Source organism: Ahaetulla prasina, chromosome 2, assembly GCF_028640845.1.
Source record: "Ahaetulla prasina isolate Xishuangbanna chromosome 2, ASM2864084v1, whole genome shotgun sequence".
Classification (NCBI taxonomy): domain Eukaryota; kingdom Metazoa; phylum Chordata; class Lepidosauria; order Squamata; family Colubridae; genus Ahaetulla; species Ahaetulla prasina.
Window position 1 is genome coordinate 143,209,207 of NC_080540.1, and position 27,903 is coordinate 143,237,109.

The 27,903-nt window shown below is 42.6% G+C and overlaps 1 protein-coding gene across 4 annotated transcripts in view; it reads right to left on the bottom strand.

Moving 5' to 3' along the window:
* MAP2K6 (mitogen-activated protein kinase kinase 6) overlaps window positions 1-26,283 on the bottom strand; it is a 100,433-nt gene extending 74,150 nt beyond the window's left edge. The window contains exon 1 of one of the 4 annotated variants that reach the window (XM_058173066.1): window positions 24,692-26,283. Coding sequence is in view for 3 of the 4 variants with exons in the window: in XM_058173065.1 (XP_058029048.1) it covers window positions 7,555-7,618 (64 nt within the window). In the remaining variant the exon portion in view is untranslated. Of the gene's footprint in view, window positions 1-7,554; window positions 7,635-24,691 lie in introns of those variants that run through there. The other 3 variants (XM_058173067.1, XM_058173065.1, XM_058173068.1) reach the window with 3 other exon arrangements.
* Between the last annotated feature and the right edge of the window lie 1,620 nt (window positions 26,284-27,903).

Here is a 27,903-nt window from a genome sequence, read left to right on the forward strand (position 1 = left end):
CGGTTAAAGAATGCCAACTGGTGGTGACTAGGAGAAGAGCCTTCTCTGCCATTGTCCCACCCTGTAGTAAAACATTTTGCCCCAAGGTAACGTTGGCCCATTCTGATGGCCTTTCGGAAAAGCATTAAGACCTGACTCAGTTAACTGGCATGAGGGATCCAAGAAGGGTACACAACCCTGCGGGTAGCTGGTGACTTCAGGGTGCTCTCTCTCTTTCTCTCTCTCCACCTTCTTAATTTTGTAAAGATTTTATGGTTGTAATGTTTTCTAGCAAACCGCTCAGACCCATTTAGACAGTACAAATTTAATTAATAAATAAAATCAATAAATACTGCCAAAATTACTAATATTTTAAGTTTATTAATAGACTGCATGGTTGATGCAGTTATCTTTAGGGTTTTTTTATGCAAAAAGGCATAAGTAAGTATTTACTTACTTAAAACTCTGAACAGGTTACAAAAGATAAAGAGTAAAATACAGGTAGTCCTCGACTTATGACCAATCAAAATCACAATGGCACCGAAAAAAGTGAGTTATGACTAGTTCTTGCATTTACGACTGTTGCAGCATCCCATGGTCACGTGATCATGATTCAGGCTTTTGGTAACCCAGAATGATCTTGGTCCACTTAAACAGCCCAACCAAAGAACCTCTCAGCCCACCACCATCACTGATAAGGCAAGCCACTAGAATATAAACTGAGCCAAAATATAAACTCCATTCCTTACTAGCATTGATGAGGTTATCTAGTTTGGATAATGAAACATCTGCAAGAAAAAACAACCAAGTTCAGAGAGCATCAAGGACCCCTCATTTCAACCCTGAGTCACAAATATTCTCCCTTATCAAAAGTAAAAGCCTTGAGTTTCTCTCATGCTGTTAGAAGCTCATCTTTCTGGAGTACAATTGGATTAAACGAACAGTCCTGGCTACTTCTTATAAGTGTAGCATTCAGTCCTAGTTATTAAACTACTAGTCTATAGGTTTTTTTCATTCAAGTGAACAGATGCCATCTACAAAACCTAAAGCAATATACTATGTATTATTCAAATGAAGCAACATTATCAATGAAGCCTTTCTCCTTAGCTACAATCCATAACCAAACCTTGTTATAGGTTACTTACCTGAATACTAATTTAGAGTGTTGCCCAAACTCAGATTAATGACTAGTTTTATTAATGGTTAACCAGCAATTTACTGGAATTCCATGAAAACAGTTCACAGTGCAGAAGTGTTTACAAAATGAAGCCACCACAAAATGAAATGTCTCCTGCTTTGTTCTTCACCCCTTGTGGGTTCATGAGAACTTTCTTTTGAAACAAGGAGGTTGCGGAAGCTAAGCCTTCTCTGTCCTGCACATGTCGGCTTTGTCAAGAATGAAACCACTACATTCTGAAGCCTGGAGAGCGCAAAAAACGGGCCTTCCAGTCCCACTGGAAGTTGGCAAATGGGCCATTTTCGCCCTCCCCAGGCTCCTAGAAAGGCTCTGGAGCCTAGGAAGAGCAAAAAACAGGCCTTTCCCACCCATCCCCAGGCCCTCCGGAGACAGGAAACAGCCTGGTTCCCTACTTCCAGTGGGGCCCAGAAGGCCCAAAAATCAGCTGGCCAGCCCGCACATGCGTGCCGGAGCTGAGCTCGCATGCCCACCAATATGGCTCCGCGTGCCACCTGTGGCACATGTGCCATAAGTTCACCATCACGGCACTACAGATTCAATGTTCCAATTCTGCAGGAAAACTAGTCCTCAACTTACTACCACAATTTGGACCAGAACTTCCATTACTAAGCAAAGGGTTGTTACATGATTTGCACACAATTTTATGTCCTTTTTTGCAGTGGCTTTTACGTGAATCACTGCAGTTGTTAGTGAATTGCACAGCTGTTAAGTGAATAGCAATAGCATATGCCGCTTCTCAGTGCTTTACAGCCCTCTCTCTAAGCAGTTTACAGAGTCAGAGTTTTGTCCCAAACAATCCAGGTCCTCATTTTACCAACCTCAGAGGGATAGAAGGCTGAGTCAACCTTGAGCCAGTGAGAATCGAACTGCAGACAATCGACAGAATTAGCCTGCAATACTGCATTCTAACTACTGCGCCACCAGTGCTCAGTGAATCAGGGCTTCTCTCATTGACTTTGCTTGTCAGAAGCCTCTGGGAAACTCGCAAATGGGCGATCACAAGACCCCAGGATATTGCAATAAATACATGCCAGTTGTCAAATACCTGAATTTTGATCACGTGTCTGAAGATGCTGGGACAAGTGTTAAGTGCAAGGACCAGTAGTAAATCACTTTTTTTTAGTGCCGCTGTAGCTTTGAATAGTCATTAAAATGAATGGTTTTAAGTCAAGGGCTGCCTATAAATAAACCAGGAAGTGATAGTCAGAACAAAGATGGAGAAGTGCTATTGCATCACTGCCCATGGTGTGCTGGGTTCTGTGGTATGCATGTATTGGCCTTAACTGTGGTCAACTTAAAACCACACTTAATGTATTATGCAAACATTACCATTGTGTAAACATTATGCAAACACTGTCATCAAATTATGGCTACTTTGGAGTATTGTTTGCCAGGACAAAACAGGAAGACCAATAAAGAAGAAATACCTAAAGTGTTTGGAAGCTGCTTATAGTCTATTCAACTATGGTTTTGTGTGTTTTTTATTATGATAAAAATGAACTGAAATTTGATTTTATACAAATTACCATTATTATTTGTTGACATGAACGGGAGTAAAAATAGTAATAATTCTCCCCTAAAGGGAGAACAAGGTAGCCTGAGCCCAGGTCGGCCAATTCACTTCACCAGAGTATCTCCAGCTTCACCAAAATCCATTGAAGATGTCAATGCATTAAAATGTCAAACTACATTCTTAAGGATTCTATGGATAAGTAGAAAATAAATACTGATCTAATCCTGCCCACATCTAGCCTGAATTACTGTATTTAAGGCGGCTTCTTCCAAGTAAGTGAGTAAGAAGTTGGAGACTCAGTTTTCCAGTTCAAAAGGATTCTCTTTAAAGAAACGCCAGCAATTTCCACTTCACATATTTTGTAATAATAATTTAGGAAAGCAGCTTTTCACAAACCTGCCTTGTGGGGACACTTTTCATTTGAAGGGCAGGAAAGAAGGGGAAAGATCTCACAGTTGGCTCAAGAGCTTTTATTTATTTTATTATGTATTTCTATCCCACCTTTATCATCTTTACAAATAACTCAAGGAGGCAAATGTATTATATCCAACACACCGTCTTCCTCTTATTTTTCCCACAACAACAACCCTATGAGGTGGGTTGGGCTGAGGCAGTGGCCCAAAGTTAGCCAGTTTGCTTTTAGGTCCCTAAGGCAGGACTTGAACTCATCTTTGTCTGTTTTCCTCTCCTTCTACAAGTGACCATACAATATTTGCAGGACTGAACTCCAGCATACAGTAGATAGTTAAGCAAAAGAGAGGTGGGTTGTAAATGATGCCAGATGCTGGTCACCTTTACGCCTTTCTTGTAAAACGCTTTGATATTGTTGTTCTTCACAGTGTTATCAATCATCAGCCAGCAGGGTCATCAACAAAAACCAAGATGGACTAGAAGTCCTCCAAGGTCCCTTCCAACGCTGTTATTCTATTCTTCTGTTACTTGCTCTCTCTGCTGGCAATGCAGGAAAGCCCCACAAAAAGAGAAAAGGAGACAGTGGTGGTAAAATGGGGATGCAAGTGTGAAAAATGGTCACAAGTCACTTTTTCCAGGGCTCTGAATGGTCACTAAATTCACTGTTCCCGCGGTGACATAACTACATTTCACAACAGTTTTGCCAAAACCTGGCATTTACTTCTCATTTTTAGCAAAACTGCACTTGTAAGGTATCCACGATCTTTGCTTAACAACTGTGGATTCACATAATGACCACCACCAAGAAGTTGTAAAATTGGGTTGGTCACGTGGCTGACCCATTTTACGACCACAGTGACCATGGTGGGAAGGCTCCACTTGAGTATTATCTGTATCTCTCTCTACTAATCTTTCTTCCCCAACATAGCCAGCAGGTTACCTTGCCTGAAGCATGAACTACTTGCTTACTGAGCACTTGGGATTGGACGAAGCAGATAACTGATTTTTGTTCTAAAAGAAATGCCAGAAATTTAGCAAGACCCAGAATCCATGCTATAGGTTCGCCAGATCTTCAAATAAAGATGAACAATACTTTACCATACACTATTGCAATGAATTACCTTGTTAAAAATTGTATTCCTGCAAATAATGGGGCACCCCGGGAGGGGATTCAGAATCCATCAACCTAAAAAGCTCCAAGAAGCTAAAAGACAATAGTGATGCCGCAAGAACCCTTTGCACCAACACCTGGACTGGGGTTGCACACGCTGCTATAACATCCTTTCTTCTTTCTCTTTCATAATGTTTTATTGCCTGGCTCCACAAGCTGATTTTTTTTTCTTATTTTTCTGTAAGAACAAATTATCCTTTCCTGGAACAGAACAGTGCCAATTCCCAATTCTAAATGAGTTGTTTGCTTTACAGCTAAAGTAATACACATGACAATCTATAACGCCTCACCCCATCTCAACCATAAAAGCTGGAGTATAAAAGGAAGTGGCTATACCAGAAACATCATACATGCAAAGGTGTGCCAAAATAGTTAGTTCCAGAAGCCCTGATCCTGTGTTTCTCAATCTCAGTAACTTTAAGAAGTGTGGACTTCAATACCCAGAATTCCCCAGCCAGCATTGTTGGCTGGGGAATTCTAGGAGTTGAAGTCCACACATCTTAAAGTTGCTAAGGCTGAGTAAACCAAATCTACTTTTCTTGTCTTTATCATAATCCCTGTATCCTGTATCCTCCACAAATCTTTTACAAAAAGATTTACTGTATCACAGAAACCAGGGAGTCAAAACTTAGATGGCTGTGGAGGCTCAGTGGTTAGAATGCAGTACAGGTAGTCCTTGACTTACAACAGTTCATTTAATGACCATTCAAAGTTACAACGGCACTGAAAAAAGTGACATGACCATTTTTCACACTTACAACTATTGCAACACCCCTTTGGTCATGTGATCAAAATTCAACTACTTGGCAATTGACTCAAATTTATGACCGTTGCAATGTCCCAGGGTCATGTGATGACCTTTTGTGACCTACTGGCAAGCAGTCAATGGGGAAGCCTGATTCACTTAACAACCATGTTGCTAACTTACCAAATGCAGTGGTTCACTTAACAACTGTGGCAAAAAAAGATTTTAAAATTGGACAAAACTTACTTAACAACTGTCTTGCTTAGCAACAGAAATTTGTGGTTGTAGGTCAAGAACTACCTGTTTATATTTTTGCATTTTAACCCTTTTATTCTAAAAAGGAATGTACATAAGTTGCTGTAGAATAATATGGAGATAACCTTGATAAAGATATGCAAGAGCTATTAAGGGAAAAGTAAAAGACAACTCTGTCATAAGAGTATTATGTTTGGAGTGTGGTGTTGTCAGTTACAGCAAGCCCGTAGAGAAAATAGTTCTCTTTCACATAAGGAATTAAAGTTAAGCTAGTTAACTCTAGGCTACTGGGGGGGTGGGGTGGAATAGTAAACTGTCCTCAGTTATGTTATACTACATATAGTAAAATAGGCCTGATTAAAAAATGTCTTTCTGAGTTCCCAAAGACTTTCCCTAGGTTGCTGTTTATGTGTATATATACAGCTAAGCCTCGATTTATAACCAGTGGCTTAGTGACCATTCAAAGTTACAACTGACCCACAAAGAGCTACTTATGACCCAATTTCGAAGTTCAGATGTTGGGTCTGATGTGACCATATTTGGGCACTCAGCAACCCATCTACAATTACGTGATCATCTTTTATGACTGTTTTGCCAGAAACCGGCATTTACATCTGGTTTCCAGCCAAAAAAAAAAAAGATGCCCATAGCAAATATTGGGTTCACTTAACAACAGCAGCAGCGTTTGCTTAATCACCACAGTGTACGCCTTAGGACCACCACAATAAAGGTAATAAAATTGGGTCCAGCCATGTGGCGAACCGCTTTACAACCATCATGACTGATGACCCTAATTGCCAATCTCAATTAAGACTGCAACTCAAGGAGTGGTGTGTGTGTGTGTGTGTGTATGTGAGGTCTTAAATGATTTCCAAGTTATGCATTTGATTTATTCTGAATAGTTAAATGTTAACAGTGTGGTTGTACAATGCTCCCTCCCTGTTAACAGAATAATGCCAGATGGCTGTTAAAGAAGCTGCAGATTCTCCACCACTTTCGAACTCTGACAGTTCTTGCAACTATGCATAGCTATTTTCTTAAACAGCTAGAGCAGTGGTTCTCAACCTTTATAGTGCTGCGACCCCTTTTAATACAATTCCCCATGATGTGGCGACCCCTTTAATACAATTCCCCATGATGTGGCGACCCCAACCATAAAATTATTTTCATTTTGAATTTATTGCGCCTGAAGCCGTATTGGCTAGCGATCTGAACTGCTTGCGATTGCCTTGAGGACAGAGGCATTAAAGTGGAGACTCCTCCCCTATTAAGTTTATCGCGCCTGAAGCCAGGTTAGGCTAGTGATTAGGAGTGATTGCAGCTGGGTTGAGAGGGAGACATCAGAGCAAAGATTTCTCTCTTTTTTAATTCATCGCTCCTGAAGCCAAATTCGGCTAGCGATTTGAAGAGCCTGCAGCTGGCTTGTGGAGTCAACCACTGGAGCGCGATTCTTCGACTCACAAGTATACTTCCCATATTTCCGATGGTCTTAGGCGACCCCTGGCAAATCGTCATTCAACCCCCAACGGGGTCCCGACCCACAGGTTGAGAACCAATGAGCTAGAGAAAGCCACTTGTATTATCTTAGCCCCAGTCCTATAGGGGCTTACTTACAAAGACAAATTTACCTTCTGACTTTTTAAAAAAAAACCTCTTCCAATAGAACAAATAAAGAAATTTATGCTCATTACTGGTGACATACCTTTTCCTCTGGATCGGCAATGCAACTGAAGACTGAAAAATTTGGAAGCTTTGAATTTAAAACCAATCCTCCCTCATTTCAACCTCCACAAAGGTGAAGGAGCATGAGTTTCTAAGAAGACCAAAACAAATATCTCTCAGTCAATCAAGGAGAAAGATTAGAACAAAGAACTGTAAGATTTATTCAGTAAGTGCATTTTCTATTGATTTCACCCCCACTTCCATATATTTATTCTTTCAATTTGAACTCTTTTGGGAAAACTCCAATGCCCAGTTGGAGAAGGCTAGTATTGGGATGGTCTAAAATGAAAAACCAATATTTTAAAATCTCTTTGGACACCTAAGTGGTAGTCTTTGAGTAACATCATTGAGAGATAAAAAGCAAATTGTAGGCTGCGGTATAAAATACAGTATGTTCAACATTTCTAGCACAGAGAGCCTATCCAGATTAAAAAAAAACAAAAGCATTGCCTATAGAAGTTTCAGCACTTTTCACTAAAAAAAATAACAAGAGAACAGATGCACTTCTTTTGTTATTTAAATAAGGTGTCTTTTGGCTCTTTAGTCTAAAAAAAAATTACTTTGATTTTTGTGGCAATAATCAGCTTCATCAGATGCATGGAGATGAATTCTTCCAGGACACATATTATATATCCATCAACTGTTGAAGGAGAAGATAAAAAAGGAAAGAATAGTAAAAGGAGACATTAGAGGAAAATAAAATTTAAGGGATAACAACCAGTGAAAACTACTTGTACGATGGCTATTTAAAAAAAGACTTGTCAGATACAAAAGCCATTATAGATACTATGCATATGAGGGATCATATATGCATAATGCATTTTTGGGGAGGGGACAAAGGAACTCTTTTTTTAATTCATGATTCCACTTACAGAATTGTGATCCCAACAAAAGATAACAATACACATCCACAACTTGATCCATGGAAAACATCACAGAGAAGTTAAAAGGCTTAAAAGAGCAGTTTGTGTTTAGGCAGCCCAGAAAAAGTAATAAATAGCTAACGGAAGGGGAAAGTCCTTAATGTTCAGATTTAGATTTAGTTTTGAACTCCTAGACAAGATTTGATTTGATTTGATTATTTTATTTTATCTATCTATCTATCACACTTTTATACCGCCCTTCTTCGAAGACTCAAGGCGGTTTACAGCCAGGATAAAATCGTACAAAAAACAAACGATTAAGAACATTATTTAAAAATCTAATTCAAAAATTGGCCCCATAATTTAAAACTAATAAAATATAGAATAAACCCTAATAAAACCACCCATGTTAAAATTACAATTAGGCCAACCCTGCACGATAGAATAAAAGAGTCTTAAGCTCGCGCTTAAAGGTCCGGAGGTCGGGGAGTTGGCGTAGCCCGAGGTAGCTCATTCCACAGGGCAGGAGCCCCCACAGAGAAGGCCCTCCCCCTGGGAGCCGCCAGTCGGCATTGTTTGGCCGATGGCATCCTGAGGAGGCCCTCCCTATGGGAGTGCACAGGTCGATGGGAGGCTATTGGTGGCAGTAGGCGGTCCCATAAGTAACCCGATCCCAAACCATGGAGCGCTTTAAAGGTGAGAACCAACATCTTGAATTGCACCTGGAAGACCACCGATAACCAGTGCAGCCTGTGCAGGAGAGGTGTTATATGGGAGCTACGAGCCGTTCCCTCTATCCCCCGCACAGCCGCATTCTGGACCAGTTGGAGCTTCCTGGTGCTCTTCAAGGGGAGCCCCATGTAGAGAGCATTGCAGTAGTCCAGGCGAGAAGTGACGAGGGCATGAGTGACCGTGCATAACAAATCCCGGTCCAGGAAGGGATGCAACTGGCGTATCAGGTGCACCTGATAAAAAGCTCCCCTGGCGACGGCCGTCAAATGCTCTTCCGGCGACAACCGTACATCCAGGAGAACGCCTAAGTTGCGTACCATCTCCGTGGGGGCCAACGCCTCGCCCCCCACATCAGCGATGGAACCAGCTGACTGTACCGGGATGCTGGCATCCACAGCCGCTCAATCTTGGATGGGTTGAGTCGAAGTCTGTTCTTCCTCATCCAGACCCGTACAGCCTCAAGGCACCAGGACATTACTTCGACAGCTTCGTTGGGGTGGATCGGGGTGAAAATATACAGCTGAGTATCATCAGCATATAGATGGCAACTCACCCCAAAACCACGGATGATCTCCCCCAGTGGCTTCATATAAATGTTGAACAGGAGCGGCGAGAGGACCGACCCCTGTGGCACCCCACAAGTGAGGTGCCTCAGAGTCGATCTCTGCCCTCCTGCCAACACAGTCTGCGAACGGTCGGAGAAGTAGGAGGAGAACCACCGAAAAACGGTGCCCCCCACTCCCAAACCCCCCAACCGCCGCAGCAGGATACCTTGGTCGATGGTATCAAAAGCCGCTGACAGATCTAATAGGACCAGGACAGAGGAGCAACTCCTGTCCCGAGCCCTCCAGAGATCATCAACCAACGTGACCAAAGTCGCCTCCGTGCTGTACCCAGGCCGGAAGCTGGACTGGCACGGATCTAGATAGACAGTTTCCTCCAGGTACCGGGGAAGCTGCCATGCCACCACACTCTCAACAACCTTCGCCACAAAACGAAGGTTGGAGACAGGATGATAATTAGCTAACACAGCTGGTCCAGGAGGGCTTCTTAAGGAGGGGCCTCACCACCGCCTCTTTCAAGGTGGCTGGGAAGACACCTCCACTAAAGAACCATTGATAATTCCTGAAGCCAGCCTCGTGTAACCTCCTGTGTGGCCAATACTAACCAGGAGGGACACAGGTCCAGTAAACATGTGGTCACATTCAGCCTCCCCAGTAACCTGTCCATGTCCTCGGGAGTCACAGAGTCGAACTCTCCCCAAACAACATTCTCAAGAACCACCTCTGTCGTCTCGCCTGGCACTACCCAATCAGCGTCCAGCCCGTCCCGGATCCAAGCAATTTTATCATGCAGGTAAAATCCAAAGTCCTCAGCACATCCTTGCAAGGGGTCCTCCCGAGCTCCCTGAGAGAGAAGGGAGCGGGTCACCCTAAACAAGGCGGCTGGGCGGTTATCTGTCGATGCGATAAGAGCGGAAAAATACGTTTTGCCACTCCTATCGCCACTAGGTAGGTCTGAATATACGACCTTACTAGTGTTCGGTCGGATTCAGAACGGCTGGCCCTCCAGGCATCTTTTCCGGCGCTTCATCTGTCTCAGCTCCTCAGAAAACCGAGGAGCCAGTCGAGAATGGCACCGGTCGAGAACAGCACCGCAAAGGCACGACGCGGTCCAAAGCCCCCACCGCCGCCCTTTCCCAGGCGGCGACCAGTTCTTCAGCCGATGGCATCCTGAGGAGACCCTCCCTATGGGAGTGCACAGGTCGATGGGAGGCTATTGGTGGCAGTAGGCGGTCCTGTAAGTAACCCGGTCCCAAGCCATGGAGCATTTTAAAGGTGAGAACCAACACCTTGAATTGCACCCGGAAGACCACCGGTAACCAGTGCAGCTTGCGCAGGAGAGGTGTTATATGGGAGCTACGAGACGCTCCCTCTATCCCCCGCGCAGCCGCATTCTGGACCAGTTGAAGCTTCCTGGTGCTTTTCAAGGGGAGCTCCACATAGAGAGCATTGCAGTAGTCCAGGCGAGAAGTGATGAGGGCGTGAGTGACCGTGCATAACAAATCCCGGTCCAGGAAGGGACGCAACTGGCGAATCAGGAGCACCTGATAAAAAGCTCCCCTGGCAACGGCTGTCAAATGCTCTTCCAGCGACAACCGTACATCCAGGAGAACGCCTAAGTTGCATACCGTCTCCCTGGGGGCCAACGCGCCTCCCACAGTCAGCTATGGAACTAGCTGACTGTGCCGGGATGCTGGCATCCACAGGCACTCCATCTTGGATGGGTTGAGTCGAAGTCTGTTCTTCCCCATCCAGACCCGTACGGCCTCAAGGCACCGGGACATTACTTCAACGGCTTCGTTGGGGTGGTTCGGGATGGAGATATACAGCTGAGTATCATCAGCATATAGATGGCAACTCACCCCAAAACCACGGATGATCTCCCCCAGCGGCTTCATGTAAATGTTGAACAGAAACTGCGAGAGGACTGACCCCTGTGGCACCCCACAAGTGAGGTGCCTCGGAGTTGATCTCTGCCCTCCTGCCAACACAGTCTGCGAACGGTCGGAGAGGTAGGAGGAGAACCACCGGAAAACGGTGCCCCCCACTCCCAAACCCCCCAACCGCCGCAGCAGGATACCATGGTTGATGGTATCAAAAGCCACTGACAGATCTAGTAGGACCAGGGCAGAGGAACAACTCCTGTCCCGAGCCCTCCAGAGATCATCAACCAACGTGACCAAAGTCGTCTCCGTGCTGTACCCAGGCCGGAAGCTGGACTGGCACGGATCTAGATAGACAGTTTCCTCCAGGTACCGGGGAAGCTGCCATGCCACCACACTCTCAACAACCTTCGCCACAAAACGAAGGTTGGAGACAGGATGATAATTAGCTAACACAGCTGGGTCCAGGGAGGGCTTCTTAAGGAGGGGCCTCACCACCGCCTCTTTCAAGGTGGCTGGGAAGACACCCTCCACTAAAGAACCATTGATAATTCCCTGAATCCAGCCTCGTGTAACCTCCTGTGTGGCCAATACTAACCAGGAGGGACACAGGTCCAGTAAACATGTGGTCACATTCAGCCTCCCCAGTAACCTGTCCATGTCCTCGGGAGTCACAGAGTCGAACTCTCCCCAAACAACATTCTCAAGAACCACCTCTGTCGTCTCGCCTGGCACTACCCAATCAGCGTCCAGCCCGTCCCGGATCCAAGCAATTTTATCATGCAGGTAAAATCCAAAGTCCTCAGCACATCCTTGCAAGGGGTCCTCCCGAGCTCCCTGAGAGAGAAGGGAGCGGGTCACCCTAAACAAGGCGGCTGGGCGGTTATCTGTCAATGCGATAAGAGCGGAAAAATACGTTTTGCCACTCCTATCGCCACTAGGTTGGTCTGAATATACGACCTTACTAGTGTTCGGTCGGATTCAGAACGGCTGGCCCTCCAGGCATCTTTTCCGGCGCTTCATCTGTCTCAGCTCCTCAGAAAACCGAGGAGCCAGTCGAGAATGGCACCGGTCGAGAACAGCACCGCAAAGGCACGACGCGGTCCAAAGCCCCCACCGCCGCCCTTTCCCAGGCGGCGACCAGTTCTTCAGCCGAACCGTGGGCTAGATCCTCCGGAAACGGCCCAAGCTCCGTCAGGAACCTCTCCGGGTCCATCAGGCGCCTGGGACGGAACCAACGAATTGGCTCCGTCTCCCTGCGGTGTGGGTTTGCGGTTCGAAAGTCGAGATGAAGGAGCGAATGATCTGACCATGACAGGGGTTCAATAACTAAGTCCCCTAATTCGAAATCATTCAGCCACTGTCCGGAGACAAAAATCATGTCCAGAGTGTTACCCCCTATGGGAGTGGGACCATTCACTAACTGGGTCAGGTCCAAGGCCGTCATAGAAGCCTTGAACTCCTGAGCCATCGCCGATGTTTCGCCTACCGACAGCAGGTTGAAATCCCCCATAACCATAAGTCTGGGGGTATCAACCGCTGTCTTGGCTATCACATCGAGCAGCTCAGGCAGGGCTGTCGCCACGTAGCAAGGAGCCAGGTATGTGACCAACAAGCCCACCTGCATCCCCTGGCCCCACTTCACGAAGAGAGATTCACACCCGGTTATCTGCGGGACAGTGACCTCCCTCGGCTCCAGACTCTCATTAATAATAATCGCCAAACCCCCCCCCTACCTTGGGCCCTCGGCTGATGAAATGCACGGAAGCCCGGTGGGCACATTTCAACCAGGGAAAAAACCCCTTCCGTGCCCAACCAGGTTTCCGTAATGCCCATCAGGCCCGCACCCCCCTCTTGTATAAGATCTGAAATGAGGGGGGCTTTATTCATCACGGACCTGGCATTGCACAACATCAGCCGAAGGTCCAGGCTCTGGGGATTCCAGCCACTCGGGGAACGGGAAAAGACAGAGGGACCGGATTCACTTAACAACTATGGCAAGAAGGGGCGTATAATGGGGCAAAACTCACTTAACTATTTCACTTAGCAACATAAATTTTGGTTCTCAATTGTGGTTGTTAGACGAGGACTACCTGTAGTCATTAATCAAGGATTACTTGTATCATAGAAACAGTTTTTTACATTTGTTGGGTGGTTTTCCTCATCCCTCCCACATGTCTTTTCCTCCTGCATGTTGTGTTTCAGATTATAAATTTAAGGTGGTTGTTGTTGTTGTTATTCAAATTTTTGTAAGCCATCATAGAGCCTTTTCAACTAAAAAGATATTGAAAAAATAGTATACAATCCCATTTTAGGTATTTTAGAAATCCTCAAACTAATGAAAACACAGCTAAATGTAAAACTATAGGGTTAAAGCCCTGAACAGTTATAATATCTTGTCTTGTTTGAATGCCTATAATAAATCAAGTGTTATTTTGTGTAATGGTGTACACATCATAATATCATGTAGGTAAAGTTCTGCTGACTGTAGTATTAGCTTAAACTGCTAACTAAAAACACTGAAGACAGAAGCCACATACATAGTCCTTGACTTACAATCTCAATTGGGACCAGAATTTCCATTGCTAAGCACAGCAGTTGTTAAGTAAGTTGTCCTTAACTAAATTTGGCTTCTCTCATTGACTTTGCTTGTCAGAAACCAGCTGGGAAGGTTGCAAATGGGATACTGCAACCATCATGAACACATGCCAGTTGCCAAGCCCTAAAATCTTGATCATGTGATCATGGGGATGCTGCAATGGCCGTAATTGCAAGTTTACTTTTTTTTTTAGTGCTGTTATAACTTCAAACAATTGCTAAATGAATGGTTGTAAGTTGAGGACTACCTATACATGATATACTATTTAAAATATGACTAACATTGTGGACTTTTAACAAATTCTGTATTTATGAAATAGAAGACAAAATAGAAATGTAATGTTTGTTCATTCTAATGATAGAGTGCAGAAATCTTAACTGGATGTACTTTTGACATCACTGTCTTGTAAACATCACCTGAATCAGCAGCAACCTGAGCCATAGGAAAGAGCAGCCCTAGCAATACAGCAATCAAAAACTAAATGGCAATCTATATAACTCTTATACACAATATCAGCGATACAGAAATTATACTAGGTTTTTTCCCCCTCTGCCTTTACATACCTATTTTGTGAACAAATTATTCATATCTCTAACAAAAATATACTGTCTTCCTGGCTCAAATAACAATAAAAACCACTACTCCCCTTTGTCATATTACCACTTCTCCCAGATACCGAACAAAAGGGAGATTCTTGTTCCCAATAACAAGAGACAGGGACACAGCCAGCTAAAACCCATGTAATAGATATAAATCATTATACTTTCTTCAGTGCAACAAATGCTCAACTAGGGTTGAGTGGATATTTTGTACTAGATTTCACAGCATTCCAATTCTCAGGTTAATTCCACATTGGAAATATATGATTCAGATATCGAGATCTGAAACAGTACTACCTTAGAAGACACACAATACTGTATCAGGCTGGAAAGGGGAGGCGATTTAATTTTAAACTATCTTTTCCTTGTCCCTTACACCCCTCCCTTTCAAAACGGCAGGAAAATTAGGGATTCTAAAGGATCATGCTAATAAATACACTGGGATTTGTGTGTGTATCTAGGGACATATCTTCCTCACCATGCCATCTGTTTATTTATACAGTATTAAGTGTTTTATCAAGTAAGCTTTGCAGGGTCTATGACTAATCGGGAGAGCTTACAAGAATAAACTGCAGGTAAAACACAGTAATAAAACTCCAATCAAAACAGAGATCACAGATCAATCAGACTAAACCAACCAAAACCTGCCAGAAGAAAATCTGAGAAGGCACATCAATATTCAGCGACAGGCAGTAAACCCCTGGCTAGCCTTGTCCCAGTTAGAAAAAAACTGGGGTCTGGTTATTACTTTGATGGGAGACCTCCAAGGCAATGGGCTAAATTAGGAAATAAAAAAACAAGAATCCCAGAAGAAAGCAAGGTCAACCACTTCTGTATTTTTACTGAGACTGCTCCATGTAAAAACCTAGGAAACCATCAAAGTGGAACCTCTCTCAAACATTCCCTGCCTCATTCTTCTCAATTCTGTCCTAGGAGAAAGATCTTTCCTTCTACAGTTAGGAATAGAATGGAGGATGCAAGGATGAGATAATTCTGAGATATCCAAGCCGGTTTACATTTGAAAAACTAAGATCTTAACCCAAACTACTGCATCCTGAGCTACAATCTTATTGCTACATTCCTAATCCCATGAAAATGCATTCTGGTACTTTAAGCCAAAGCTGGTGTACTTAAGGCATGGGTTCTCCTAGGCACCATTGACTTCCTCAAGACAAGTTCAAATAATGCATGAATCTCAGTGGATTTATTGGTTCTTCCTGAAGGAAGTAAAACCCCCCACTTCTAACCTTATAGGCCTACTAGGAGCGAATGAAACATAATGAAAAATAAAAAATACAGGTAATCACGGAGATACAACAGACCCCCCCCCCAAAGCTACATACAACCCCATTTCAAGTTACAACATCTGCAGTGGTCCTGCAACTATCTACTCTTCTTACTCACCACAGGGTCGCTACAGCACCCTCCGGCCTCTCTCCCATCCCATCCCACTGGAACCCTGGAGCACTTGGGCCTCCTCTCCAAATGCCCATCACACCCCACCTTTTGAAGCTCTCTGGACATCATATTGTGGGAGGGAAGGCCATATGTACCTGGTGGCAATCTAATTGCGGCTCTCATTTTGTCCTGCTTGTTTGTGGGCGGGATAAAATAGTGGCCGCCAGCAAAACTGCATCAACTGGTTGCCTTAGAGAGGTCTACACAGTGCTCCAGAAGCTTCTATACAGTGCAGAAAGGTTTTCCAGCACTGCAGATCTTAGAAAGGCAGCAAAACAAAGCAGTTTGTCCCAAACTGTGCAGGGGAGACCCAAATGCAACTGCCATTTTGTGGTGGGACAAAATGATGGCCGCTTTCAGAACTGTGCCAAGAGGTTGTACAAAGACGGAAGTCATTCCAGTGCCCTGGAAGTTCTCAGAGCTCTTCAAAATATAAGAGAGGAGGAGGAGGGAGTTTGGTCTAGCGGGGTAAGAATCAGGCCTAAGAACTGGGAGGACCTGGTTGGAGTGGGAAAAGGCCTACAGGGTCCCAAGGCATGGGAAGTGGAGCATGTGGTCTTTTGGGGGTGGGGGAGACCTTGGGAATCCCAGGGCAAGTAGGCCTGGGCTTGTGTTAGGCCTCCAACAATCTCTCCCACCCAGGAGACACCCACCCTCTGCTTAATGATCCATACATTCATTTCATGTTTCATTGAGGATAGCAGGGAGGATGGGGTGTGTCATTAGGTGACACGTTTCATCTAATAAGTGCCACAATATGCGACTGTAATGGGCAAGCTCTATTACGGTCGTATCTCGAGGACAATACAGAATATTTGGCTCTCAGCTGCCAGGAGTTAGGGACTCTATTCTGCTCCAACTACAGGCTGAGTGGCCTTCAAAGTCAGTGCCAGGTAAAGCATATAGCAGCTATATAAAAACTGGAGAATGGAATGACTGACATACCAACAACATCTAAGGGGAAAGGCGAGAGAAAAAATGTATTAAAATATATACAATTGTAGTTTATTCTAAAAAATGGGAAATGAAAAACTAGATCTCAGTTTAATTCCAAGAGTGTTTTTTTAGCAGATAATTTACTATGGCTGTCATGTGTTTCTTTAAGAGACTTTTCTCACCCATTCAACTAAGACTTAATCTGCCAAAAAAGGGCAGCAATGAAGTATACAATTAGTTGAAATATGGCCACAAAATATCTTGTCCACATCATACAAATTGAAAATCTTCCATCACAATCAGGTGTCCATATAGCCAAAATATACAGCAGTGTGAAGACAACTAGCCATGATACTAAGAAAGTATCACTTACCATGGAGGCAACATGTAGTTCAACGACATACAAAAATGCGCTGTGTTCATTGGACAAGTGGAAGGATTTATATAGTCTCTATATCAGGAGTGAAATGCTACCGATTCGCTCTAGTTTGGGCCAACCAGAGTGATAAAAACTACCGCGGTAATAAAAAAAGCTACTGGTTCGGGTGAAATGGTAGTTTGCTACTGGTTCAGTCATACCAGTAGTTAAAAAAAGCTACCTCCGAATCAGTATTTCCAAAATCAGCTGTGTCGCATGGTTTAACTTTGCTAGGAAGCAGGAAATCCTGCTTTCTAGCAAAGCTAAATCATACGGCACAGCTGACCATCCCCCTCACTGTTCTACTTACCTTCTCAAGCCTCCTTTTGGTGCATAATGTGCATGCACGCACATGCATGCGTTTGGTGTGCACTACACATGTGCACGCAGCGCACATTTGGCACACACACAGCGCATTTGGCAAGCACTGCGCATGCGTGGCCAGCAAACCGGTTCAGATTTCACCACTGCTCTATACGATATTTAAGCTTACAGATTTCTGCTTTGCTTTGGAAATCTGAAAGTCAGTTTCCAGAGTGATGTCACAGCCAAAATCAAAGAGGCAGGTCCTTCTGTGTATTTAGGATTGTCAAAGGAGAAGAAATACTTCTTTTAGTTAGTCAAAAAACTTTATTTACCGTGTAGGTTAAGTCAAGGCTTTTTAATCTACCTGGTATGCACAGGGAAAACTTTTAATCCCCCAATGGCTCCACAGTCTCTAAATGTTTAATTTCATGCTATTGTACTTCCACTGTTTATTTTTACTGTTTTATTCCTTTGTTATTGTTTACATTTTTAATCATTTTTCCTCATTTGATTGTTGCAAGTAGCCCACAGTAGACTCATATTGAGATGGGCAGCAAATGAATTTAATGAACAAACAAACAAATAAAATGCCATTTGTGAAAACAAGTGGATGCTCTGGGAAGAGACTCTAGATCATGGGTATGTCAAATTTGCTGCGTTACATTGCTGTCAAGTGAAGTTTCGTGACATTTTTCCCATTAGCAGAGCTAGAGTGGGCGACGCATTCAGCCTGCAGGCCATCAGTTTGACACCCCTGCTCTAGGTAAACTGGAATTGGAAAAGGACTCTTCACTTGAACACCAATGTGCTGTTACATTTTCCACTGCAACAGAGAGAATTCCAGGTGTTAGCCTTGGTTATTCTCATTAACTGAAAATAATTATCAGCGACTTATTTCAACTAAGTACTAATTTGCAAGCACTCAGAACTAATTATCTTTTGGTGAAAAACAGAATTTCAGTAGTTACCTTTTTTAACGCGTCTGTAAAAAATCATTCGCTTTGCAATGATTGCAACACTAGCAACATGACTGAGATAACACAAAAAGCAGAGCAAATATGGTTACTATGACCTGACGTCTTCGGGCAGAAATTTTATTAAGTGTTGTGTCATTCCCAGGCCCTGTAGTGCAGAAGTGATCAAATACCCATGGAATCCCATTCTGAAGAAGTCCACATTCAATAAGCTTTCAAGAAAAAGTGAGATTTTTGTAAATTGCTCTACAGTGATATACTTAAAAGGACCATTCATTAAAAAGATTGAATTCACCCCCTCACAAAATACAAGCCTGAACACTCACTTTAATTCTTGAGTGGCATTCAACTAATATGTTAGTTGCAAGATAGGGCACAGGACTTGCACAGTCAACTTAGCAGAAGTCATGCATGCTATTTCTCATGAAGTTTTCTTAGGAATTAACACTATGGAGATTTATTTCAAATAAGCCTTTTTAAACAGAACAAAAGAGTACAGGTAAGTTCTCACATTCAGATAGCTGCAGATAGCACAGAGGTTATCCAAAGGTCAAAATAACAGAAAGATAAATACTAACTGGGTCCACAACATAATAAGACCTAAAGTAGGTTGGTTGACTTGGGTAAACCTAGCCATTGAGATGTGTAAAATCATGATTTACACAGCTTAGGATGTAGTGGAAAACCAGCAAATGTGGTTTACCAATAGATCTTAGTAACCGTAGTAGTTTATATGTTCCTCAGCTATTGAGTAAAATGATACCTCATAAATTAATTCCCCTGTGATTTAAGGGACTGCAAAGATGGGCTACACAGAATATATTCTAGTTATTAGTATAACCCAATTATTTAACATTCTTCAATGCTGTATTCAGGCTCAGTCAAGAATCATAGCAGTTCACAATTACAGATGCATACACACAGTTTAAACAAGTGTGTCAACTAATTCAAAACACACCTCATATTAGTTCAAATATTTATCTACATCACTCTTCATTGAACCTGCATCACAGAGAAAATTACTTGAGCTGATCCTGAAAAGACATGAAAGTTGTATCTATAGCAACCTGTTGCAATCAAGTACCTCCCAGATGCATTGCACTGCAGTTCCCAGAATCCTGAAATAACATCAAGTTTTCCAATGTCCAACAATGAACGAATGGGAATATATAAGAGTTATGGAAGACATCAATTGAAACAAACCTTCTATTTTTGAAACATTAAAATATCTTCACTCATAAAGCTCACAGTTGCTTCAAAGCTGTCTTTGGTTTTCTACACAGACATCTACATGCAGACAGCACTACTACTGAGGTCAAAGGCAAAATAAAGCACAAACTATAAAGCAGCTATGCAAATCTATCAGAAGACACAGCTGCTGTAAGGCATTGAATTCATATTCTGTTCAGAACTCTGTTGTGAACTTTTAGCAATCCAATGATTTCTTCACTGCCCAAACAATCTTCAAATAACTAGAAAAATTGTGTATACATACGCACACATGCATACACAGATGAATATCACCAAATCATATTAACTATTACTACTAGAAAGAAGTAGAAAGGCTCAGTTATATTGAAACAGCAAATATGTGGTCAGCGGCTGATTGAGGAACAAATCACAAACTTCCAAGCTACGGTAAGTGAAACCAGAAAGCCAACCAGTTGTCACAATGTGAAGTTGAACTTACTCCCACCATCTTCATGAAGAACATCAGGAATCACTTTGCTTGATTCTTATTGCTCTGGAACGAGAGGAACTGTGGAATTTGAAGAATTTTGTTAAGGATGAATATGAAATCACATTACGTAGATAAACCTAGGGGTAGCCATCACTGTACACGCTGCCACATTCTGAACCAGTTGTAGCTTCTGGGTGGTCTTCCAGAACAGCCTCATATAGAGCATATTGCAGTAATTTGAACAGGTCTTCAGAACCCTTCAAAACACTGGCTCCCAGTCTCCTGTTCAAGATGATCTCCTGTTCTCCAGTTCAAGATGCTGGTTATTACTTTTAATATATAGCACAAAGCTAGGTTATTACTTTTACTATATAGCACAAAGCTAGGTTATCTGCAGGATCATCTCTCCCTAAGGACATCTACCTGTCCTCTCGATCAGATGCATTGGGCGCACTCCTAGTCCCTTCCCGTTGCTATATTATGGAATCTTGGAAGCCTGCCTTTTCCATGGCAGTCCCTCCCCTGTGGAATACCCTTTTCCTTGAGGTCTCCACTCTCCTAGCCTTACAAAAAGCACTTAAATCTTTTCCCCAGCACTTGTGATAGAGTAAGGCGGATGAAAGAATTTAATGAGGGACTGCAGTGAAGTTTAGTTTCAGTGCCAAGGGTTTTTTTTTAAGTTTATAGTTTTAATAGGTATATGTATTATGTTGTTTTATTGATGGAAGTTTAATTGTTAATTGGGAGCTACCCAGAGTTCAATATAAAATGGGCGGCTACAAAAATGTTTTAAATGAATAATTGCAATGATGGATGCACCATTAGAAAACCTGAAGAATCAGGTTGGGGATAGATCCACCTGGAGAAAATCTGTCTATGTCAGCATTCTCCAAAGGAGTCAGTACTGACACCCAAGGGTCGATGAGACTATCCAAGGGGTCAAATTTATTACAGTTTGTCACACAGTCATCCATATATTCAGACTGGATTTGGCATTTTTATCTGCCTATTGAGTCCTTCCCAAGGGTTAGGCAGATGTGGAAATCTGTTGACGTTACAAGATATTATTACAGAATCTAAATTGTTCCAATTGATTGAGAATGAATTTGTCAATACCAATAGTGTTTTCAAGTGGCACTCCAATGATTTTGGTATTGCACCCAAGGAACCTATTAACAAAAATATTACTTTAAGTAGTGTTTATAAATTGTTTTCATATAATACAATGTTTGGGGGGGGATCAACGAACAATCTGAAATTTCATGAAGGGGTTGATGAGGTCCCCAGAATGTGATCACTAACACTCAGCAATGACACTTAGGCAACCAACCAATCAATCAATCATTGACACAATTGAAAACTATTCAAATGATTGATGGAAAATAGTACCACTGAAGTCAATACTGGTAGTTGGAGGCCACCCAGAACTTCTTCATCATGCCAAGTCTGCACATGGCATGCCACATGGATAAATTCTCATTCTGTAATCTGTCTCCAACCTTCTGCCAAATCTTCTTGAAATGAGAACAAGATGGCACAGAGATCCATTATAAGGAAGGAGCCATGCTGCATGTCCAGCTGGCATACCTCAAGTATTTATTAAATGAAACGAGCCATAGATTTTCTAAAACAAGTCTGCATTATGAGAGCAAAAACGCCTCTCGGAACAGAGGTATTGGAACATCAGGTAATTAAGCACTGGAATGATGGCAGGACATGGAATAAAGAAAGATCAAGCCACAATTAGAGTTACTGGTACTATAATTAATTTTTTTTTCCATATAGATCTAGGCAAACCATTTCTGCAGATGAAAATAGAGTTGTGGACTAAAGTAAATTCCACAATACTGACCTCAAAATATAACCACAACCTCATTAATATCATAGATATTCTTGGGAAGTGTGACACCCACTGCATTTTATGGAAGTCTGTATATATATATATATTTTTATTGAAAGAGTTTTAAAAAACAAAAACATTTTCCCCCTTTTTTCCCCCCTCCCTCCCAAAAAAACCCCTTCCCCCCCTCCCTCCCGGGTCAATCACAAGGTATTGTTATACATAAACCAAACATAGAATAAAATTTTCCCTTCCAATCCAAATAACCACATCCACAGCTTTTCATCTCCCAACCCCCTCCCCATTACATAAAATAACTTTCTAATTATTCAAAGGCAATCTGATATTTCTTAATCTGATATCTATTTTGTATGGAAGTCTGTATATTATTTTTGGGTGGCAAGGTTTATTTTCTTTTTTATGCACTTTTAGCAACTTAACAGTTCAGCTTACCAAGCTTTTTAAAAAAAATATATTCTTCAGGACACTCAACAGTTTGCATTTTTACAAAATCCTAGTCTTTCTGTTCAGAAAAATACTGCAAGGCCAGAGAAAATTCCATTGTTTTTTACTTTATTAAGATGCCTCAACTCTCTCTAGCTAAGTGCTGATTGTAAGATCTTTGGGGAAGAAATTTTTCAGTAGCTCCTGTTATTCTGTAAGGTTCCATGCATGTGCTAACCAAACAACAGAAAATAGCAAATCATCTCATAATCACTATGTAGTTTTTTAAAAAATACTTTATAATATATTTATTTATTTATTTAATTTATTTATTCAATTCCTATAGTTACCCATCTCAAATAAGTGACTTTGGGCTGTGAACAATCATAAAACAATTAAAAACAATTACTACACAATAGAAAAGTAAATAAATATGGCAGTCAAGGAAAAATGTCATCATCATAGATGTCAATACAGCGGGAGAAACGGGCACTTCAGACACCAATAAGGTCTAGATCATCCTCAAATCTGCTTAACACTAGTTCTCAAATACAAAATATAACAAATATTAAACTGGTCAGACCAGATACCACACTCAATCAAGGCCCAGAAATCGTGAGATACTTTTATAGTGACATATTTCAGGTTTTCAGCAGGTACTACTAAAGTTGCACTTTTCTTCAAAAGCGGGAGAGGAGATCATAGGTAAGGATGTCCATTTCCATATTACAATGTCTACCAAGCTGCCATTCTCTCTCTTTGAAAATGCTACTGTACATTTAAATATATGAGGAAGCTGAGATTGGATGGTGGTGCTGGAAAGCAGTCAAAGAAAGACCACAGCGGCCAAAGTAACCTTTCTTCCCAGAAACCTAGAGGCAGATAGGCAGGCAAAAGACTAGCTTGTTCTTGGCGGTAAAGAAGAGGGAGGGGGGAAAAAATAAAATGTGAAAAAATCACCGCATCTTTCCTTCAGCCCTCAATCGGTTTTTCCAAGGCTTCGGAGAGAGGCGTAAAAAAAAAAGTTACACCACTTTTCCTCCTCCACGTATCAAAGGACGGATTCCTTTCTCACTATCCCCTAAATTAGCCCGCTGGATGAAAAAAGCCTGAGCGAAAGCCACCTTCGGCGTAGACAGCCCGGCCATAAGGACTGAGCTGAGAGCTTTTATAGGACCAAAACCTCCATTTGGCTGGGAGAGATCACTGCAGCAAACGGGGAATCAATTATGCAATTCGGCCGCCCCGAAAAGCAGCAACGTTTGTGTCCCTGCGGTGTGTGTGTGAGAGAGAGGGTGGGGGGAAACAGGAGGGCTGGCCACCAGCTTTTTCCTTTCCAAACATCAATCGCGACGCCTGTCTCTGCCCTTGTCTTGTTTGGGCGCTGTTTACTCACCGAGCAACTCTTACAAGTGGCCTTTCGGAGTTCATCCCGCAGCCTCGGTCCCGGATCCACATTCTTCCCCCAAGATGCAGCCAAGAAAACTCCCAAGAATATGCCGCCCCCGAGACGAGAGGGGCCCCCGATTCAAAGAACAACTCCTCCTACGTTCAGCGAATTCTCCCTAAAGTTTGAATGAGCCACGGCAAGCCGCACTTCCCTCTTAATTCGTGTCAAATGCAAGCTTTCCATTTCTCCCAACCTTTAACCGTACTCTCACGTTGAGACTCACAGAAGCCTCTCTGCTCTGTCTTTATCTTTAAAAAAAAACACCGTATTCCAAAGTAAGGTCAGGCGAGCCCCCTGCGTAACTTTCTCAAATCTAGTCTTTGCACTACGCATAGCACTTGCGACGAGGGGAAGGGAGCCAAGTCTATGGAAAATGAGCTCAACACTGGGCATCAGAACAATACTTTTCCATAGAAACCGAGACTTATATTTAATTCTTGGTTAACTCCACTCAAGTTTCACCTTCCATTTCCACCGAGAGATTTAAAACGCACGCAATGATTTAAATCTGCATTGAAAACTGTCTGCAGATTTATCTGCATTGGCCTTACGGGGGAGAGGCGGGGAGAGAATTGGTACAGCTGCTCATGCATAAGCTTTTCAAAACCCTTTATCAATCTAGACTGCAAAAAGCGGAGGGGGGGGCGCAAGCTCAGGAATCCCAGCAAAAGAATGCAAATAACGTCAATGCACAACTAAACTGCAAGCCCTGCCTTACAGGAACTCTGTGTGTGCGTGCACGCCGCGCGCCCGAGTATGTGCGCGCGTGTGTGTGTGTGTGCTTGTGTGCCTGCAAAAAGCACACAGATACTAAACAGGAAATGCAACTGAGAGCTATTCAGCGCCTCAAACTTCAAAATGCAATGGTATCCCGCAAATTGCATGCATGCAATTCCAAAATGCATGAACGACTTTTTGCATATCTGCAAATAACGCAAGTCCGAGCCTTACCTCTCTGAGACATTTTCCCCTCTGCTTTGATGGGGGAGGGGAACACAAAAGACTTTGCCTTCTGTAGCTAGTTTTGCAACAAAGATGCAAACTGCAAGCGCTCAATCTTCATGCAACTGGAGTTTTTCTGACTTCTCACAGCAGATTTCCTTGCAGAGGAAGGAGCTGCAATTGCACGCCTTGCAAAACAGATTGCAAAGTGGGGTTTCTCCCGCTATTGCAATGGGAAGGAAAGCTGTGCTGCACCTACATGATGGGCCAGGACTGGCAGCTAAAAGCTCCAAACTTGGATCCGAGTGTCTTAGTGCGCAGACGTCCTTTGCACGACTAGCGCGTTGATTTCTGGGTAATGTAGTTCTTCCGAATATTCACGCGAGGGTGCCCCTTAAAAAGACTCGGCTACATAGTCGACGAGGTGTGCAAGAGGAGGCATCCACCTGGAGGCAAATGATAGATTTGGTTGAATACTTTGATCTCCGCGATCATTGCAAAAGGGAAACGGCGGCTCACCGTCGTCTGTTCTGCACTCCAACGGCGGCTAAAGAGACAGCATTGGGAGCAGCAGACTTCGCCCGTAACCACGTTGCAAGATCTATCTAGCAGTTGGCAGTTTCATAATGAGACGAGTTGCCCTGCTGGAAGGAAGAGACCGAGGTACGTTGCGTGGTACAGCCGGCTGATCTGCCTCCGCCATCGGCCAGTTTCCCTGCGTGACCATCCCCACGAGGGAGCTTGGCGAACGCTTTCCCTTCCGCAGCTCTCGTTGCTTGAATAAATACAGGATGGCAAAACTCCGGCTTTCTCGGGCAAAAAAAATACTCAACAAAGATTATGTAAAGTTTACACCTTGGTTGCGACCTGGGTTTCCGCGGATTATAACTCCTTTCGGATTGCCGGGGAGGATGGTTTAAATGGTCAGTGATGTTTGGGTCATAGCTTCTGAGTTTTCTTCATACTGTACTTTCCCATTTATTTTTCATAGTGTCATCACTAGCCTCAAGGGGACTAACGCTGTAAAAGCCCTGCTCAATATATTCTTCCCCAACCAAATTGCAGAGAATGTTTCTTAGGATGCTGTATGCACACCCAAATGAAAATCTAAAAATCATTGGTAGATTGTATTGTTTTATATGATTAAGGGAATACAGGTTCCCTTGTCCTTGATTTAGAACCATTCATTCAGTAACTGTTCCAAGTTACAAAGGCACCCCCCCCACCAAAAAAAAAGACTTTGTGATTTTTCTTCACCAGATCCATTACAACATCCCCATGGTCATGTGATCAAAATTCAGATGCTTGACAACTGGCATATATTTATGATGGTTGCAGTGTCCCAGGGTCATGCGATCAACTTTTACAATCTTCCGACAAGCAAAATCAATGGGGGGGAGGGGTGAAGCCAGATTCCCTTTACAACTGTGTTACTAATTTAACAACTGCAGTGATTTCATTTAACTGTGGCAAGAAAGGTCTTAAAATGGAGCAAAATTCACTTAAGAAATACTTCAATTAGCCAAGGAAATTTTGAACGCCATTGTGATTGTAAGTCGAGAATTACCTGAATTCTACTGCACTGGGAGCCAATCAAGATTTTTTTTTTTTATTTTATTTGCATTTATATCCCGCCCTTCTCCGAAGACTCAGGGCGGGATATAAATGCAAATAAAATAAAACTACACTATGTCAGGCAATAGTCTTCATCCATTTGTATACTATATACAAAGTCAACTTATTGCCCCCCAACAATCTGGGTCCTCATTTTACCTACCTTATAACGGATGGAAGGCTGAGTCAACCTTGGGCCTGGTGGGACTAGAACCTGCAATATTGCAGGCAGTTGCTGTTAATAACAGGCTGCATTAGCCTGTTGAGCCACCAGAGGCCCTTTTTGGAAATCACATGAAATGACAAGGAAGGAAGGTGCTGTCTCCCCCACTTCCCCCTCACCTCCAGAATTGCTATTTATTTATTTATTTATTATTTATTTATTTCGATTTTTATACCGCCCTTCTCCCGAAGGACTCAGGGCGGTGTACAGCCAACGAAACCTAATAAAATGAAACCTAATAAAAATATTTCTATCACAGCAGCAGTGACTTTTGCATTAAGGTGTAACATGGTAAAAGGACTCCTATACAAATTGGAATGATACATAAAGGACAGGTGCAGAGAAGGTACTTGACATCTTAATTTTAGATCATCTCTCTGTATACCACAATTAGAAAAACACCATCCTCCCATCAATTTAGGAAAATCAGAAAATATGGGTAGCATTATATTTTACAAACTAAGCATAATAAATAATTTGGTCCTTGATTTAATTAAATGGAAAAGAAAGCTTATTAGCAATCCAATACAGACAGAAAGTTAGTTCCAAAGAATTAACAAGATTATCTGGTCCGAATATACTATACCAGGGGTCTCCATCCTTGGCAATTTTAAGCCTGGCGGACTTCAACTCCCAGAATTCCACAGCCAGCTTTTCTTTGCTGGCTGTGGAATTCTGGGAGTTGAAGTCTTCCAGGCTTAAAATTGCCAAGGTTGGAGACCCCTGTACTATACCACAACGATTAATTTCCTGCACTGGAATTCCTTGCATATTTGCTATTGGCTTTGCCAGCAAGATTATAGGAAGTCCAACCCATCTGAAATGTTAAATAAATAGGTAGCAGAGACAGCATTGTAGGAGGGGGAAATTAAATAAATTGATGTTTTGTAACACTTCTTTTTGTGAAATGACTTTTTTATCAGATAGTTAGACGGTTTGGCATTTTTATTTACCAACCAAGTCATGCCCAAGGACCTGGGATAGGGACATATTGCTGTTTGATGATATTGAAGGTATTGTTGCAAGATCTCTTCCAAAAAAGCTGCTTTTTGAAATTGATACTTTCATCAATGTAAAGTCAATATCTCTACGACTCAAGGATAAAAAAGAAATTTGATTTTTTAAAAAACAGGAAGGGGAAACCATTGCATCAGAAAACAAAAATCAATAAGGAACTTTAAAAGATTAGTATAGTAATACTGATTTTACAGTAAAAAATAACTGTTTCTAAACCATCTTAAGAGGTATGCAAGATGAATATGGGATTCTGAAGAGCAATTCACATGAGAAAATGGAATATCCCTGCACCACACATCCATCCCCCCACATGTGTATTAACCTTGTGCACAGTCACTCACGCCCTTGTGACGTCTCGTCTGGATTA